Here is an 18,520-nt window from a genome sequence, read left to right as displayed (position 1 = left end):
ATTATAATTTTGAATTTTGAATTAATTTTTTTCTTTTTTTAAATATTAATATTTATTAAGTTTAAATATATAAAATATTATTGTATCTTTTAAATAAAAATAAATCAAATACATTTTTAAATACACATAAATTTTAAATTTTCTTCTTCTAAAATGTAATATATCTTTTTAAATATACATAATAACTTGTTTGATTTTCCTAAACCAAAATCACATTTCAAACATTACTTTCAAATTTTATAAATAAATTTCAAACAAACCTACCATTATTTTTCTTCCACGAACTTAATTCCTTTGCAACCTTGTTTTGGTTATGAAAGGTTGCAATTTTGGATTATGCCAGATTATTGAATATCTCTTTCTAACATTTGATAAATCGATAGAAATATATATTGGAAGACTGCTGGAAGGAATTTCGTGTTTTATTTTTTTTAAATGAAATTTGGGACTGGCACTGTTCAATTTTCAATATTGTTTTAAAGTTTTCTACTTTTAAAATTCATATTAATTTTTATTTATAGAAGCTTGTCGAATTCATATTATTGTTTATGTGTATGTAAATCCGTTAAATATATAGTCTATTGAGTATGATTCACTGTTACTGCTACTGAATATGTGGATGTTGTATTATCGAGTTATCTTCTGCTTCAAAGAACTGATATTTGTTTCATTTGTAATTTTATTTTCCAGCTGTTAAGAGTCCCATGGTATGCTGCATATAGGCTTCGGCAACAGTGGAAAAAATGGAGATAAATATTGCCATACCATTTATATTAGATCAAGAGAGAGAGAGAGCCATGTTAGGAGGAAGCGCCTGGTGGACGTTGTTGAATTCTTATCTCAACCCAGCCCACCATCCCTGCATATATGCATTACGACCCCTGCAAGACTGTAGAGTTTACATCCTGCTGCATGTCGTAATCTGTGTGTTCAGACGTTCAAGGCAACGAGGACAAGGTTATTGCCTAAACAAATGGCTTCCTATGGGGGGACCGCTACCACAATACCATGTGTTAATACTCTGGCTCTTGATGTGTTCGACATTCTTCTTCTTCGATTAAGAATAAGAAGAAGACACAGCATACATAAAAACCTAGGAACGAGGGTAAACCTAACCTTAAACCTAAACCTATTTCTCAAATAGGAGAACTCAGCAATTCCAGGAATTAGATCTTGTAAGATGTGTCTTCATTTTCTTGTCTTCTTCTAGAGATACCATACCCAAGTGAGATGGATCTTCAAGCATCATTTTGGCCACTAGATAGCCTGCAACGGACCAGGTCTGCAACTTCCTTGCCTGCTTTCCAATGTATCGTCCCAGTTTGCCATCGTAATACTCAGGCCAGCTGTCCATAGATAGTCGTCGTTCCGCAAGCTCGATTGCGCGCTTTGCAATGTGCGGTCTTCCTGTTTTGATGCAGGCTGCCGTAAGCAACCACAGCAATACTGCAAAACAGATTGCACAGATATCAGCCCAAAGAAATTGTGATTTCTCCCACATAATATAAAATACATTTCTCCCACATGCTGATGAGAATGCGGTTTTGCCTGATTCAAGGAAACAAATTTTTTTTTTTCATATTGTCAAAAAGTGGCTGGTTTCTCTGATCAGATCAGCGGCTAGAAATGACAGTATTTCTAAGGCATTTTTTAAAACTTGTTCTTATAGTTTTAATGTGATAATTTGTTTCCATCAATCTACTGTAACATCAAGTTCAAATTTTCAGCTCGTAAAAGGGGGTTGCATATCCTAAGCTTTGCTACAACTTGTTCTTATAGTTTTGCTACAACTTGTTCTTATAGTTTTCCTGTGATAATTTGTTTCTATAGTTTTACTGTGATAATTTGTTTCTATAGTTTTACTGTAATAATCAAGTTCATATTTTCTGCTTGAAAAAAGGGAGTGAATATTCTAAGCTTTTAGAAGAATTCAAATATCAGTTCGTACAATTGCATGTAGGAAATGTTGGATATTGTAGACAGCTCTAATAACTCTTTAAATTTTTACTGTACTTATGAATAAGCTGATGTGTATGATTTTGCACATTGTATTTACTGGTTTTCAACATTTAGATTTGTATTAGCTGGTTCAGCTATCAGTGAATTTCTATCATTTTATTGCAATCAGTTTTGTTCAATACAAACTATATAAAATTCAGAGAAAAAAAGTATTGTTTTTTTTTTACAACATTAAAATTAATTATATTTTTTCATAAAAGATATAGAACAACTGAGATTAGGAAGAATGCTCTCCGTCTTTGTCTTTTAAATTTCCGACCAATTTCAATTAGGAAGAATAGAAAAAATAATAATAAATATTTAAGGTAAAAGCAGACGGTCTCTGCGCCAAGCTTAAAAATAAAAAGTAGGCAAAGTTCCCTCACAATCGAACTGCCTAGCTATAAAATAGAAAGGGATAAAAGCTTATCCAACAATTCAATTGCTAGATTTAAGTTTTAAAATTATTATTATTTGTTTAAATTTATTTTAAAGTACTAGCAAGGCTTAAATATATGAGAGCTCATTGCCAATCGAATTTACTGAGTAGTAGCAGAGCTTAAATTTGACTGTCAACTTTATTAAGATATATCTTAATAAATCAGAAGAGGCATGCATCACTCCATGAGAATTCATATTCATGGCACCATGAATACAAGATCTAACCTTGAAAGAGTACGAACCAGACCTTTTTACTTGAGTAGCATAAAAGCTCCGCCTTTCCAAGGCCCTTCGAACTACTGATATCTCTCGTGTTCCTATAGTATGTAAACTAAAAATATGCCAATTTAGCTAGTTAATAAGATGGAATGATTCGCTCTTGCTCATTCTGCAGTATCGTCCGAAATAACAGTAAGACTATCAAGAATGACATAAAAGAGGACTCGTGAATATCATCGAAAGGAAGGTAAAATCTTGCTCAAGAGTTGGATATTGCAATATACTTTGCCCAACAACACCCAAAGCTGTCGAAACTAAGGAATTACACAAAATAGATCAGGCCAGCCTATCGTCAATACCAACGTGATACCATCTTCAGAGGTTTGATTTACCAAGTCCTCCTCACACCAAAAGCTGGTGTGCAAGAAGGGAAGCCAATAAGACTAATTTTATGACATTCTTCAAAATGAGGGTCTTACTGTTATTTCGTATGGTACTGCAGAATGACCAACAGCGAGTTATTCTATTTTAATACATAAAAGTTGAGGCCGGTCTACTGAAAGGATGGATCTCATTTGTGCATGTTGCCACTCTAACAGATGAATAGCATCCATTCTTAACAGATCTCTCGCCTTGACAAAATTCACACTACCAGCAAAGCGTAGTAACAACCCTGTGAGAATTACTAACAGATGACACCGAAGTGGATTCCAACAAATATAAATCTTTATAGTCGATAGAATAATTCTGGTTTATCTTGTCTGGGAAGTGTAACTAAATTCATGTATGTAAGCAGGAGATGTTAAATACTAAACGAAGAGAATAGGGCGCCGCATTGGTACCCTCCGTGGCTTATGATTTTGTACTAGAAGGACATGTTGAAAAAAAATTGAGAGACACACACAGAAACATACCCTGGGGTTTAGAATTGGCTAAGCTTAGGAGAGAGCAAAATCTACTTGAGGAGTGAGAGAAATATGATGTACAATTTTTTCACTAATCAATAAAAATTAAAATGATTAATGTTCATTAAATATTAGAATCATAATGATTGGGGCACTTCACGAGAATTTAAATTGCGCTATTTGGGAGAAATCTTAAGCATCTAGAGTTGGTAACAGAATTTTACAAGTAAATGTCGAAAGGCCCGGTATATGTATAAAGGAGATGGCAAAACATTAAACCAAGAGTTTTATTTTTGAAGACTTGAAGTAATATAAGGAAAAAAGACTAATAATAAAATTCATTATAAATAGTTTTTAATTCAAATTTATTAATCCATATTTCACCAATTCTCATAAGAAAATCTCTCTATAAAAAGAACACTTAATACAACATCTAAATAAAAATAATAATAATAACAACTCAGAAATTTTCCAAGATTATAGACTGTACCAGTTCAGATGGAGAGGAAAAAAAAAATTATCGAAATAATAATAATACTCACAGAAATTTTGTAAAGATTATAATAGACTGTACAAGTTCAGATGGAGAGATAAAAAAAATCTACTATCTTTGATCATTTGAGTTTAATATGAGAAAGAAGCTCTAGGTCTGCAGCTACTAGCCTATATATTATATAACAAAGATTGCGTACAATGCGGATAGAAAGTCAGAGGTGCTCTCACCTGGCCAGGATCCTCCATTGTGGTAGCTCCATCTGGTGTTCTTCGGGTCACAACCAGTTACAATACGCCAGTCATGGCTCTCAATGGCAGGGTAAACGACCTTGAGGGGCATTTCTCCCACGAGCTCATTCCACCTCTCTTCGATAAGATCCATTATTGCTGCAGACTGCTCAGGAGTTGCCAAAGATGAAAGAATTGCAACACAATTACCGAGACAAAACCATCTGAAGTCCATCCTTGCAGGACTGACGTTTCCAATAAAATAACCCCCTCTCATTGGCATGAAGTCAAATACCCATTCTGGAAGAGAATCGGGTATGACATTAAACTTATTGACAGCTGTGTGCGAATACTCCTCTGTCTTATATCTGTAGATGTCATTGAGCTGCTGAAAGTCAAGCCAGAAATAACTCCGCATGTGATAGCTCAGTGCATGTAAGCGTTTATCTATTCGCTCTATGAATTCTTTTCCTCCACCTTCTGGTTTAAGCAATTGACGAGCACATCTAAGTGCCATAAAGAACAATGCCTGAATTTCAATTGGATAACCGTATATTCCCTGCAAATACAGCATACACCTTCAAATAGCAATCGCACTATTGATGAATAAAAATCCCTAATCAGGGAATGAGATAAGATGGCTTTTTAAGTCCTCTGGCCAAATTACTCTGGCACCTAAAAGGGAGCAATAAGATTCTCAACAAGATTTTTGTTTTGAACAAAAAAGAGTGATTTGCTTGTCCTGGGTTCAGGTTTCACAAAAGATTGTGATTATAAATTAACATGTGTGTAAGTGTGTCTGGTACCATTATACAACTGACAGGATACAGAGAAACTAACTCTGGAAATAGAAGATTTGAAAGGTCTTACCATTCTGCGATCAATCATGGAACACCCATCAGCACAAAGAAGAGTGGGAAATGTGTCAAAGCCCTCTGCAAGGCACAAAGTGAGTATAAGCCTCATTCCTCGTTGGCAATCCGGCATATCGGCTAGCGAATGATCTCCTGTAGACTTTTGGTAGGCCCGTAGAAGAATAATCCACCAAAACCCAGAATCAACCGGAGCAACCCTACCTATTGCACTCTCCCCAAAATCTGCAATCATGGTATCAGTATTTCTAACAGGATCGTGAAGTACTTTGAAACTGGCAGGCATAACCCCTTCTCCCAAAGTAAAACGGTCTATTTGCTTCTCCCATGCCTGAAGTCGAAGAGTCTTCAAAAGGAAATTCTTCACTATCTCTGGCTCTCCATTCATCAAAAATGCCAGAGCACTTGGAACAAAATCTCTCACAAATACCTAAAAAGCGTTCCAAGATATTTATTAGATACAGTGGATAAATTAATTTGTTAGGTCTGAAAATACAGGTTTTTTCGTCTAAAAACAAGATATAGCAGACAGTTTCTAGTGGAATCAGGAAGACCATTCACTCTCAACAGATCGGAACTCAATCTCCCGAATCCAAAATGATCCTAAGAAATTTGCTCTCATAATTTCAAATTGTCTCTTTAATTAGAAGTTTCTAAGAGTAAGTCCAAGATGTAATGGGATCTTGTATATCAAAGAGTCGCGTGTATATTCTTAACCAGATCCATGGAAACTGAGAATTGATTATTTTCATAGTTATGTACCATGCGGGATCTTTAGCTAGATGTAAAGAAACAAAAGTTTCAATGGGACCATTATTCTGTGACTGATGGAACTTGTGATCATGGGAGGCCTTAAGCAAGGTTTAAAAATTAGCGAAAGTTAGTAAGAAAAGATCTCACAACTAGCTACTAGTAGGTGAGTTCTTGACCCAAAAGACAGACCGCAGACTTCGCAATTGACATTGAGAGTTCACCTTTTTTATTATTTAATGTGGGTAGCCTCAGAAGAGTGTAAAGCTACATTTCCCGTGATTCAGTAACTGTGGATATAGATCCTTATCCAAAGGACTAAATCAAAGTCTTCTACCAGATGCATAATCTTACACAGCTTTTAGTCTAGTTACAAATTTTATAAATGATTCAAAATTAACTGATACCAAATATTTTGACTAATCATAACTCTTGTCCGCGGGACAGCTAAATAAATAAATAAAAGCCTGATGCAAGTTTCACTCAAAAAATTGCTACGGCAAACTGATTTTCAGAAAACTATTCAATTACATATTTTGCGAGAGCAAAATTTTGAGAATCAGGAAACAAGTCTCTCCATCCAAAAAGGCGAGGAAAATGGTGGTCAGCACGAACCAAAAGATAAATAATTAAGACAAAACAAAGAAAGATTTCCTTGATAAATACATAAACATTTGAACACCCCTCTGAAAAGAGATCGTACCTGATTATAATTAAGTACTTCTTCCCCTGAATTGTCGATGGCTGCAATTGTCCCGACAGGCTTTCCACGAAAGTACACCAATGATTTTCTCAAAGTCTCCCAAGCATCAGCAATCATAGGATGTGGTTCGAAGGAATGTTGGAATGATCGAGGAGTGTCCTGAACTGATCTTCTGCCAGGTGAGAGCAATCCCTCATAGTGGCTATCTATAGTCCTGGCATTAAAAAAATGAGGAGACATTCCAGAAGACAGCTCACTCATAGATCTTTCCTCAAAAGACCTCTGGCGCTCAATATTAATTGGCCTTGGCTTCTCCAGAAGTTTAGAGATATCAAAATCCCCATTTTCAGTGGCACTGTGGAAGGTCTCTGCAGTCTTCATGTTTGGCACTTCCTGATGATTACCTGATGCAACACTCAAAATGTCTCGAGGCATATTATATTTATCAGACTTCGAAGCTCCTTCAAGACAAACTGTGAAATATATAAATTTAGTCGATTTCAAACAGAATGTGTGGTGCAAAAATAGATATGCTCAAATGGTATGGAAATTTAGCCTCATAGGGGACAAGATCACTACTTTCAAAAGAAAGGAATTTGACTTCAAAAGAAACTCTCAAATGGGAAAACTCGAAGGAAGCAAATTTGCTCTAGTTATTAGCCTCAAATAGAGAAAGCTAGAGGATAAAGAGTAAAATCAGCCCGAAATAAGCACAACTGGAAACAGAAAGTAGAACCAGGATAAAATAAACAAAACTACTCAATAAAAAGCCTGATAAAACCTCATACAAGAAAAAAAATGATTTCCTATAGTATGAAGCAAATGACTGGTAACTACATCAAAAGCTAGATAAATTCAACCACAGTTTGTCAAATCAAGTAGAACTAGAAACTTTAGCTCCAAACAAGTCAATCGCATCATGAACCATCACAATGAATAATGTCAGTAACAATTGCTACTAATGGCGTGTCCTTTACAGCTTATTCAATTAATGTACATTTGAAAATTGAGCAAAAAAAGCTTTGGACTATAAATTTGACACAAAATCCTGGTGAAATCGGACAAACAAAATTAAAATGGGGAAACAGAAATCCAAATCAAAATTGGCATATGGGGAAAACCTGACATTATCTGCTGTGCAAAGTAAAATCTATAGATATAACAGGATTTGGGGAAAAAAGACCGTTTAAATGAGATAAGCACAACCTTGATAGAATGTAAAGTTTGGTTCATTGTTCAAGTTAAAATTTAACTATCTAACTACCAATCGAAGGAATCAAAATGGGTCCCAAGTAGCAAATTGTCTTTATACTGAAGCTGCAATAAGACCAAAGCTTGGAGAAACAAAATTCGACATATCATTAAAGAAACATTAAATCTAACTAAAGAACTCGGGGAGTCGGATTTGCAAAACAAAATTCAACAGTCCGTTAAAGAAACATTAAATCTAACTAAAAAAATTCATGGAGTCGGAAGTTTCACGCAAAATTAAAAATTAAAAATTAAATTTCTTACCGCAAACTAGGGTAATCATAGACCAAAACCAAGGAAAGAACTATATTTAATGCAGTAGTTAAAGCTTACAACAGGAAGTAATTCTTCTTGAGATAGTTGACCGATGGATAATAAATTTTTCGCAGGAGTAAGGTGGATGGGGGGGTGCGGGGTAAGGGGGCGGGTGGGGAATCCAACATTTCCAGTTCTTACTGTGAACCAGAGGAATTGAACTGGTATGAGACAGAATTAAGTAGACAGGTATCTTTTTTATTGTACGAAAGGTAATTGAAGCCCGAAAAAGGAGCAATGCTCACATACAAAATTGTCTACCGTATTATCCATCACAGGCAGTATATAAAAAAGGAAGGAACTAGGTTATAAATTTTCTAATTATAAATTTAATTAAAAGAGTACCTTACAATTATTTAAGCTAATACAAATAAAAAATATGCAAGAGAGGAAAAACTCAAGGAACAAGTGTCTCAGAGACAGTATGTGTCGCTAAAAGCAACTCACACCTGTCGCAGCCCCAAATACTATACAATTTTGAGAGAAGGGGAAACTATGCTCTAATTTCTCTGAAGTTAAACGAAAACATGAATTTTACGCCCAACAATATTTTGCAGTGAATCAAAACAACTTAACTTGAGAAAAGCAAAATGCCCCATTTTTAATTCTAGATGATAATTTGAAAAATGAGCAACGGCAAATGGAGGGGAAAAATCATAGCTATATGACCATATCAAAATTCTAGACCAAAGCATATAAAGTAAACTCTTCCTGCAAAAGAAAACTATTAAACTTTTTTAAAATACCCATAAAAATAAACGTATCTCTCTACAGTAGAAATTCTATTTAGTACTCCGAAAAATAAGCAAAGGCTCCAGTCACAAAATTCTTTGCAGAATCATCAACTACACTGTAAATTGACCAAAATCTTTTACATATTTAACCCAAAAGAGCTCAAGTTCAGGGAAAATTAATCGAGGAAATTAAGCAAATGACTCGTAGAACAATTGAACTTTAAAGAAACAAAGGAATCAAGCGAGGAAATGAGAGTCTTTTACTGTAAAATGTTGTACCCGAAGCTTGAAATAAAAAAGAGACAAATTTCTCCACCATAACAATCAATAAAAAAATAGGTGTCAAAAAAAATATACTTTTACCGTCAAAAAAGATGCAGGTATCCCAAAAAATGCAGCTCAAAAAATAGCTTTATAATTCACTGTTCAAATCAGGGGATCATACGAGATCTATTGAAAAACGACCGAATTTTTCGCAGACCGACGCTAATGCTTAGAAAATGCACAAATCGAGGAAAATGATAACAAGTACTCCTCGCCACCGAAAATACTCACAAAATGCTCACAAATTGCTTCACTTCTTTTTCAAGCAAACAAAGAAGCTTACAAAACGCTTCAAATGTTCCGAAATACATGGAAATGCTCGCAAAATGCTTCGAATGTTTCCAAACGAATGGAAATTCTCACAGGAAGGTTCGGAACGATTCAAACCAAGGGAAAGGATCACAACATGTCTCAATTTTTTCCAAAGGAGAAGTCAGACAGATCATCTCGTAAAAAACAAAGTAAACGTGTTCATGTCTTCAAGCACACAAAATACAGCAAAGCATAATTCGACAGAAAAACAAAAAGCGAAAGCTTTCTACAATAAATGCTCTCAGATATCTTCAAAACCTAAATCGGTCCCAACAAGAAAACTAAGTAAATGATTTCACTGTTTTTTTTTCAGAGAAAGAGAAAAATGCAGATTGTAACATACTGTATTAGTCGATCTGTTTGCGCCGATCGGACGGTATAGAGCGCTCGAAGAAGCGAATCACAGGGCAGCAAGTGGATCTTCACATCTGGTCTTTATCAGAAGTCGTAAAGATCAGATCTGAAAGATCAGAGGAAGGAAAGAGAAGAAAGCCTTCGTTTCGCTCACTTATAGGCGGCGCAAAACCGCTTACCACGCCTGGTAGGTCGGTGGGGTAGTCTCGGCGGTTTTGGAAGGTGGGCAGATGAGCTGGAAAAGCGGTAAGCGGTTTTGAGAGGTTACATTGTCCTTGTAGACCGGCGAGGAGGAATCTGCCAGCTGGGAATGTCGTCTAGTGACCGCCTATCGACGAAGATACCGGCTGCAGACAGTCAGAGCTGCAGCAGAGGGACTGACTTCTGACACGTGTCAGTAAGTCGGACGTCTTGAGAAAACAAGGGATTTGCAGCAACGTTGTCGGCCTAGTTACCAATAAGAAAACGAGTTTTGATTTATCGCAAAATTGTTAAAGCTGTTCTTTGTGCTTAAATGGAGGTGACCCCCCAACTTACCCCCCAACTTCAAAGGCTCCGCAAATACGCTTTCTTTTGGTTTTTATGAGAATTGTAACGGGGAAAATCTTAGACCTTGAACTTTTTCCTTTTGTTTTGGACTCCTTCTCAAAGTGCTAAAATTAGTGTACACGTGGTAGATGCGAACATTTGTATCTACTTAGGAAGCTCAGTTTTGGTTTTTAGTTTATTGATTACCAATGCAGTCAATAATGAACAAATAACAATACCTAGCATTGATTAGGATTGTGAATAAATAAAAAAGTATTAAATTAATTATATAGAAATATATAAACTAGCTTATGATTGTCTTACAGATTATGTCTAGTCTTATCGACATTATGATTTTTTTACTCTTTTTATATAAATAGATTAACTAAAATTGAAACTCATAGTTCTATTAATAAAATAGAGATAGGAAGTGAAATTTGATTTGAAGGCACTGTTGCCTATTTTTGCCCCCCCGCCAAAAAATTAAATTTCAATGCTTGCCCCGCCTAACGATTAGTTCCCAGATTTAACATTATTTAATTGTCTGGGAAATACAAAATTAAACAATTAAAACCTTAGTGTATTTCCCATTTTTGCTTCGCGGGCCTGCAACTTTCTGCGTCGTCAGATCTCGTGCAAATCTACGATCAGCGCTTTCCCGCATCTTGAAAATGCTCGACCTTTAAACATTGCAAGAAAGCCCCTTGGCGACACATGGTTTGGGTGGGTCCATCCTCTTCGGGTTGTCGTAGACCAGATGGACAGGTAGCAGGATGAGCTAGTGATTCCATTGGCGCTCGCTCCCTCGCATTTTGTTTTCTGACAGACTTTCTGACAATGCGGGCAAGCGCCCTAACGACACGCATCTGGATGATGTCACGATGGATATCCACAGAGGTTCAGAAGGCCCAGGTTTTGATCACCGTCAAATCTTCGCAAATCCACGGCTGGCACATGCCCGCAACATGAAGATGCAAGGATTTTAAGTATTGCGGGTATGCGCCCTTGCAACGCATGGCTGGTGTGATGTCACGGGCCCGCCCTTCTTGCAGAGTGATGCGCAAAGAATTCTCACCGTCTAATGTGAACGGATCTACGGTTGAGGCTTCCCCATAATATCAAGATGCGAGGACTCTAAATATTGCAGGCAGGCACCTCGCTACCGCATGTCCTTGTGGGGTCGAATCCGTTCCACATGTTGCAAGGCGATGCCAGTTGTGTGCCAGAGTTATGCCAGATGGGGCAAGGTCAGGTTGAGTCAGCTGCCAAGTGTTTCATGGGCCCAGGAATTTTGAGAGGACAAGCGCAATATATGGAGAATCTTCACGGTCATTGATCTTTTGGAGATCAACGATCGACGCTTTCCCACAATATGAAGGTGCAAGGAAGTTAAACAATGCGGGCAAGCGCCTAATTGACACGTGTCTTTGTGAGCCTGACCAGGGTATCAAGAGTGAAGGCAGCGCGATTTCTTGAGGCAGTCACAGTTAGGAGTTGGCGCAATTAGTAAGAGAGGTTGGTTAATCGCGTGGAGACTTGCGAGGTGTTAGAATGAAATAAACTGATTGGCCCACGTGGCCTATTTTGCTTGCAGAGTTAGGTTGACTTGCTAACCTTGCTGACTCCCAAGCCAAAAAACGAAGGAAAGCTAGGGTTTTGCATGAATCTGATCTTCATGATCGATTCCAACGACCAGGAGTGAATGCAAAGCATGCAGAGACACTCTACCACCCCGTTCTAATCTATCTACCTGGTCAGAGCACAATTATGGCATTGTTTATGTCTTCTCAGGTCCCTGTTCCAACCAAGATCAGATATTGTTGCGTTTGGATCTGTACTTAGATCGGATTTTCTTCTGAATCCCCATGATTATTCTCTGTAGGGCTTCAATGCAATGGTTGCAAAGTAATTACAATTAGAGGACATCTCAGTTATGCCTGAACTATAAAGACAAATTTTGTAGATTTTGTTCAGGTCAACCTTTCTCTGTTTTCTCTATTATTGCTCTACAAATTTTTAGTGTAAATTCCCCTGTGCCTTTGAACTGCATGATTTTCTACCTTATCTCTTTCAACCATTGGTGTGAAAGTGCAAGAACTCTTTGCCTCCACTAGTGTTTTGTGAAAGTCTGTAATCTGCATGATTGTATCTCCTATTGGCTAATGAATGATAATATAAGTGAATCTCTCTTTCCTTGTGTCATTCATCTTGGTCTTCTGATCTGCATGTGATTATTAGATTAAAGCAAGCCTGAATGTGTATATCCTTATTTTCATTATGGTTCTATAGTGCATGTATGGGCAGAGATTGGTCTGAACACTCTATTTTGGTGCATCACCTCCCTAGATTAGAATAGGTAGATTTGCTTTCTTGCATCTCCTTCTCCCTTTTCCCTTTCAAGAGTAGTTAGGTGCACCCTGATAGTAAGAGGAAGCCGGCCTTTTCCAGAGACTCAACCTCACAGTTCAAGTCCCACAGCTTGGAGGTTGTTTCCATGTTTCACTAGGTTGTCCTCATGCATAGGCTTTGGACAAGGGTGCAAACCTCAGTGACAACAAGCACAAACAAAATATGGCACACGTCAGACACTCATAGAAAGAAAGTTCAATGGCACCCTTCCATAAGCATAAAAGTGTTGGGTTGTAATATAATGACGAAAATCGAACCCACAAAAAATACAATATATACGATAGAATTGTTAGCATGAATGCTGATGATACTACATTGGGGGAGTATCCTAAGCATTGGAGATTATTGACATGTTGCATTCATGATTGTGTCATTGATGTCAACATAGCAATAAGTTTGTAAAAACTGGCAAAGTAGTAGAGAGAGATCTTAGTTGTACAGACAAGGTTTTGCTTGTCTGGTGATGCGCAGTCATGGACATGTTCAGTACAATGTCCTGATAACTAAGTTCAATGCACAGTAATATATAAGTCAAAGATGAAGGGAAGTTGTACTTGATTTACCATGAGCAATACAGAGACAGAGTGCTTGGAAAGTGATTTCTAATGTTTGTATTATATCTTTCATCTGAGATGTAATAAGAAGATACGCAGTCAGCTAGTGACAGAGGATAGTCGGATGGTGACATCAACGGATGCGCAAGCCTTAGTATTGCACGTGTAAAGTTTTGTATGCAATGTGAGCCAACAATGTTGTTGTAATTGTAATTAATTAATTGTCTTATTATAATTAATTGAGGAAGCATTAAGGTCAACTCAAAGAATTATTTTGAAGAGATGGTATAAAGGAAAGATGTTTTCCTTGATTATAAAGTGTGTCAAGTATTGTATTGAGTACGAAGTGTGAAAAAGAGAAAAGTGTTTACTGAATGCAAGTAAGCGATCCAAGGGATTCTTGGGTGTGAGTTTTGTGATCTGGTTACAAGATCAAAAGGAGCAAAGGTCCGTTTGATAGGACAAAGGAAGGAAATACTATTAATTTCTATGATTTTGCAAGAAATAATACATAGATCATTTGGATAATGGGTTCATTGGTCTTGCCCTTGAAGCTGTTTGGGCAGTGGGTTCAGTTGTCTTCCACAACTCCTAACAGGGTTGGAATCTCCTAATAGGGATTCAAAGTGTCCTAACAGGGACTAATATGTATTGAATGTTGTAATAGACTCCTAACAGGGTCCATCCTCTAACAAGGAATATTTATATTAGTACATCATCTTGTGGGTACCATCCCCACCACAGTTTTCCCTTTGATCAAGGGCTTTCCTAGTTAACATATATGGTGTTATTATGTATGAGTATCTTGTTATGGTTTCTGACTATATTGATCATATGGTTAAATTTTAATAAGGTTGATAATTGTGGTGTTAGTTGGATAACTGATTCACCCCCTTCCCCCCTCAATTATATTGGTGGACTATATATTCTAACAATTGGTATCAAAGAATTAGGTCCTTGAAAGATAAGCTTAACAACTTTGGGAGATTGATGGTGAATCTTTTTTGAAAGAATAGTCCTAAATTTGATGGGGAAAACTATGACAGTTGGAAGGAGAAGATGAAGAATCATCTATTGTGTATGAGTCTGGGTTATTAGCTTCTGACAAAGAGTGAAAAGACGATTATGAAAGAAGAAAATATTGAAGAATGCAGTAAAGCAGAAAGAGATATGTTCATGTGCAACATGAGAGCTAGAGAAGCTTTACTATCAGCTCTTCTAGAGAATGAATACAATTAGGTAAAATCACTTCAAACATCTCATGAAATTTGGAAAGTATTGGAATCTATTTTTGAAGGTGATACACATACAAAGAGAGTAAGATTGCAGAATTGGATATGTGCATTTCAAGATGCTAAAATGATGGAAGATGAATTTGTAAGAAACTATATTGATAGGATATATGAGATTGTTGTAGGAATCAAGTCACATGGTTCAACCAAGGAAGAAGATGATGTTGTGTGGAAGATCTTCAAAACTTTAACTCCACCTTTTAGGCAAGTTGCTCAAATGATTTAGCTACTAATACCCTACACTAAGGAATCTACTAGGGAAATGTTGCTTGGAAGATTGGAAGTAGTAGAAGTGGATCTAAGACAAATAGGAGAACTAACAAGAGAATTGACAACTTCCAGTGCCTTGGATGTTTAGCTAAGCCTGTCTAGAAGCACAAGCACACATGGAGATTTTACTAGTAGCAGCAAGACCAAATTTGATAAAGACAAGAAGATTGAAGAAGGAATAACACTTCTTATGGGAAGAGAAAAAGATGTTAAGAATGTCTTTAAATGTTGGGCATGTAATGATTTTGGTCATTATGCATCTAAATGTCCTAAAAAAGAGAAAAAGTATAAAGGAAATTTTAAGCCTAGGAGAGATAGAAATTGTTTGTATACTAATGAAGAAGAAGAACCTGATGAAAGGTCAGAGTGAAAGTGATAATGAGCTAGGATTTGTAGCTATTAAGGAAGATGATTTTGATAGAGAAATTAGAGAAGAAAAGGCTCTAGTTTCCCAAGTTGAAAAGAAATTTAATTGGATAATAAATAGTGGTTGTTCACATCACATGACTGGTTATATGAATAAGTTTGTTAAATTCAGAAACTATGATGGAGGTATTGTTAGAGTTGGTAACAATATAGCTGGTCATATTATAGGGATTAGATCCATTACTTTAAATGGAAGAACTAACATTGATGATGTTTATTTTGTTGATGGATTGAAGCATAATTTGTTGAGTGTTGGAAAGTTGGTGGACAAAGGGTATCAATTGCAATTCACATAAAAGACTTACACTATCAAGGATAAGGATGGTAAGATGATTGGAACTAGAAATAGGTCCAGAGGTAATGTATTTTGGTCGATTCCTACTAAAATGACTTGTTTGGTTGCTAAAGTAGATAACAGTTGGTTATGACATAGGAGATTCTGTCACATAAACTTTGATAATATTGTAAAGATTAGTAGTACGTTTGTAGTTAGAGATCTGCCTAAGATAATAAAGCCTACTAATGTGGTTTGCAAAGAATGCATTTTGGCTAAGTAGAAGAAGGTATCTTTTCCTAGCAAGAAGTTCACAACCACATAGAAGCTAGAGATTGTACACATAGATCTGAGTGGTCCTCTAAAACAAGAGGATTCTATGGTGAAAGGTATTTCATGATTTTTGTTTATAAATTTTACTAGAATGATGTGGGTAGAATTTCTTAAAGAGAAGTCTGAATCTTTTAAGAAGTTTAAGATATTTAAGAATAGAGTTGAGAATGAATTTGGTGTTAAGATAAAATGCTTGAGATCAAATAGAGGAGGAGTATTCACCTCTAAAGAGTTTAGCATATTTTATGAAGAGAATGGAATTAAAAGATAGATATCTTCACGTAGGACACCTGAATAGAATGGGATTGCAGAAAGAAGAAACAAATCAGTAGCAAAGGCAAGAATTGCAATGTTGTTTGAGAATGATGTATCCAAGACATTTTGGAGAGAAGCAATCAATATAGTAGTGTACACTATGAACATAGTATGGATCATAAAAGGTATGATCAAGACACCTTATGAACTATGATTTGGTCATTCACCATCAGTTAAGTATTTCAGAATATTTGGAAGCAAGTGTTATATTAAGATAGATGACGATGTTGGCAAGTTTAATCCAAGAAGTGATGAAGGTATGTTTCTTAGTTATTCATTGAAAAGTAAAGAATACATATGTTTTAGTCATAGAACTAAGATAATAGTTGAGTGCACAAATCTAAAGATTGATGAAAATTTTGGAACTAAGGAAAAGATGTTAGCTTACAATTCAGATGAAGAAGAAGATATTTATGAAATTGTTAGACATAACACTGAAGTTTTCTTTGAGACTAACAATGATCTGCAGAATGATGTGTTAACTATTGAGAAAAGAGGAGAGTAGAGGTTTGAACCTAGAGATAAGATGAGAGTTGAGATGTCAACTCCTACCCTTAATAGGAATCTGACAAAGAATCACCCTCCAGAGCAGATAATTGGAAGCTTAGACAAAGGTGTGATGACAAGAAACTAAGTTAATGAAGAAATATGTTTGATTTCTCAAGTTGAACGTAAAAGTGTAGATGAAGCATGTAAAGATGATCATTGGATTCAAGCAATGAAGGAAGAATTAGATTAGATTCTAAAGAATGAAATATGGGAGTTAGTTCCTAGACCTAAAGACAAGAATGTGATAGGAACCAAATGGGTATTCATAAACAAGATGAATGAGCAAGGCGAAGTTGTGAGAAATAAGGCTAGACTTGTATGCAAAGGTTACTCACAACAAGAAGGCATAGACTATGAAGAGACTTATGCCCCTATAGCTAGAATGGAAGTATTAAGAATGTTCTTGGCTTTTGCAGCAAATAAGAAATTCAAAGTATGTTAGATGGATGTCAAATCAGCCTTTCTAAATGGAGAACTTGACGAAAAAGTATATATTGAGTAGCCTAAAGGATTCCCTCTAATACAAGGAAAAGATATGGTATGCAAAGTAAAGAAAGCTCTATATGGTCTAAAGAAAGCATCTAGAACTTGGTATGCAAGGTTGGATAACTATTTGATAAAACTTGGATTTGCTAAAGGTATGACAGGTAGTAACGTGTATTTGAAAGAAATTGAGAATGGTTTGTTGATAATAGTAATATTTGTTGATGACATTATAATTGAAGGAAATGATGAAGCAAGTGATAAGTTTGCTGAAGAAATGAAGAATGAGTTTGAAATGAGCATGATAGGAGAAATGAAGTTTTTCCTAGGATTGCAGATTATGCAGAACAGTGATGGTATTTTCATCTCGCAAGCTAAGTACTTGAAAGACTTGTTGAGATTTGGATTGGAAAGTTGTAAGCCTGTTGGTATACCTATGAAACTAGTCACAAGTTATCTAGCAAGGATGAGACACCTACAATTGAGTAGAAGACTTGTACATATCCATAATTGGAGATTTGCAATATCTAACTCACACCAAACCAAATATAGCAAATGCAGTTGGGATTGTAGCTAGATTTCAAGTTGATCCTAAAGAGTATCACTATATAGGAGTGAAGAGGATATTTAGATATTTGAAAGGAAAACTAGACTATGGAATTTGGTATGATAGATCGAGTGATTTCACTCTATGTGCATATACTGATGTAGATTAGGAAAGTAGTATGGATGACATAAAGAACACTAGTGGTGGAGCATTCTTTCTTGGAGGAAGATTGGTTTCTTGGTTGAGTAAGAAACAAGATTGTATTTCTTAGAGTATAACTGAGGTAGAGTATATTGCAGTAGTAAATAATTGTAATCAGGTGATGTGGATCTAACAAATGTTGAAGGATGTTAGGATTGAGTTTATAGAACCTGCTATCATTTACATTGATAATACAAGTATAGTGAGTATGTCTAAGAATCATGTATTGTATTCTAAGACTAAGCATATATCTATTAAGTATCATGTGTTGAGAGAGAAAGGAATAGAAAAAGAGATCAGATTAGAGTATGTGAGTACTAAAGGTCAAACTGCAAATATTTTTATGAAGCCTTTACCTAAAGATACATTTGAGTGCTTGAGAGGTATGCTTGGGGTTATGCCCCTACCTACTTCTGAGTAGATGATGTAGTAAGTGCT

General features: G+C 36.0%; 1 protein-coding gene across 3 annotated transcripts; it reads right to left on the bottom strand.

Moving 5' to 3' along the window:
- Window positions 1-744: 744 nt before the first annotated feature.
- Window positions 745-10,350, bottom strand: LOC149554387 (alkaline/neutral invertase CINV2-like). 3 transcript variants are annotated; one of them, XM_089828465.1, is made up of 5 exons: window positions 9,891-10,350; window positions 6,612-7,036; window positions 5,157-5,588; window positions 4,287-4,845; window positions 745-1,446 (listed from the first exon to the last, which is right to left on the bottom strand). In XM_089828465.1, exons 2-5 carry the CDS (start codon window positions 6,990-6,992, stop codon window positions 1,151-1,153), a joined length of 1,668 nt encoding a protein of 555 aa, XP_089684591.1. In that variant the 5' UTR covers window positions 6,993-7,036; window positions 9,891-10,350; the 3' UTR covers window positions 745-1,150. The 3 variants fall into 3 exon arrangements, with proteins under 3 accessions (XP_089684591.1, XP_089684590.1, XP_089684589.1); XM_089828464.1 differs by having other exon boundaries at window positions 6,612-7,015; window positions 9,891-10,149; XM_089828463.1 differs by having other exon boundaries at window positions 6,612-7,084; window positions 9,891-10,027.
- Between the last annotated feature and the right edge of the window lie 8,170 nt (window positions 10,351-18,520).

This window comes from Cupressus sempervirens, chromosome 5 (assembly GCF_028749045.1).
Source record: "Cupressus sempervirens isolate cs-2001-9-10 chromosome 5, ASM2874904v1, whole genome shotgun sequence".
In the NCBI taxonomy this organism is placed as follows: Eukaryota; Viridiplantae; Streptophyta; class Pinopsida; order Cupressales; family Cupressaceae; genus Cupressus; species Cupressus sempervirens.
The sequence above is the reverse complement of the archived record's forward strand: the minus strand, read 5'-3'. Positions and strand labels throughout refer to the sequence as shown.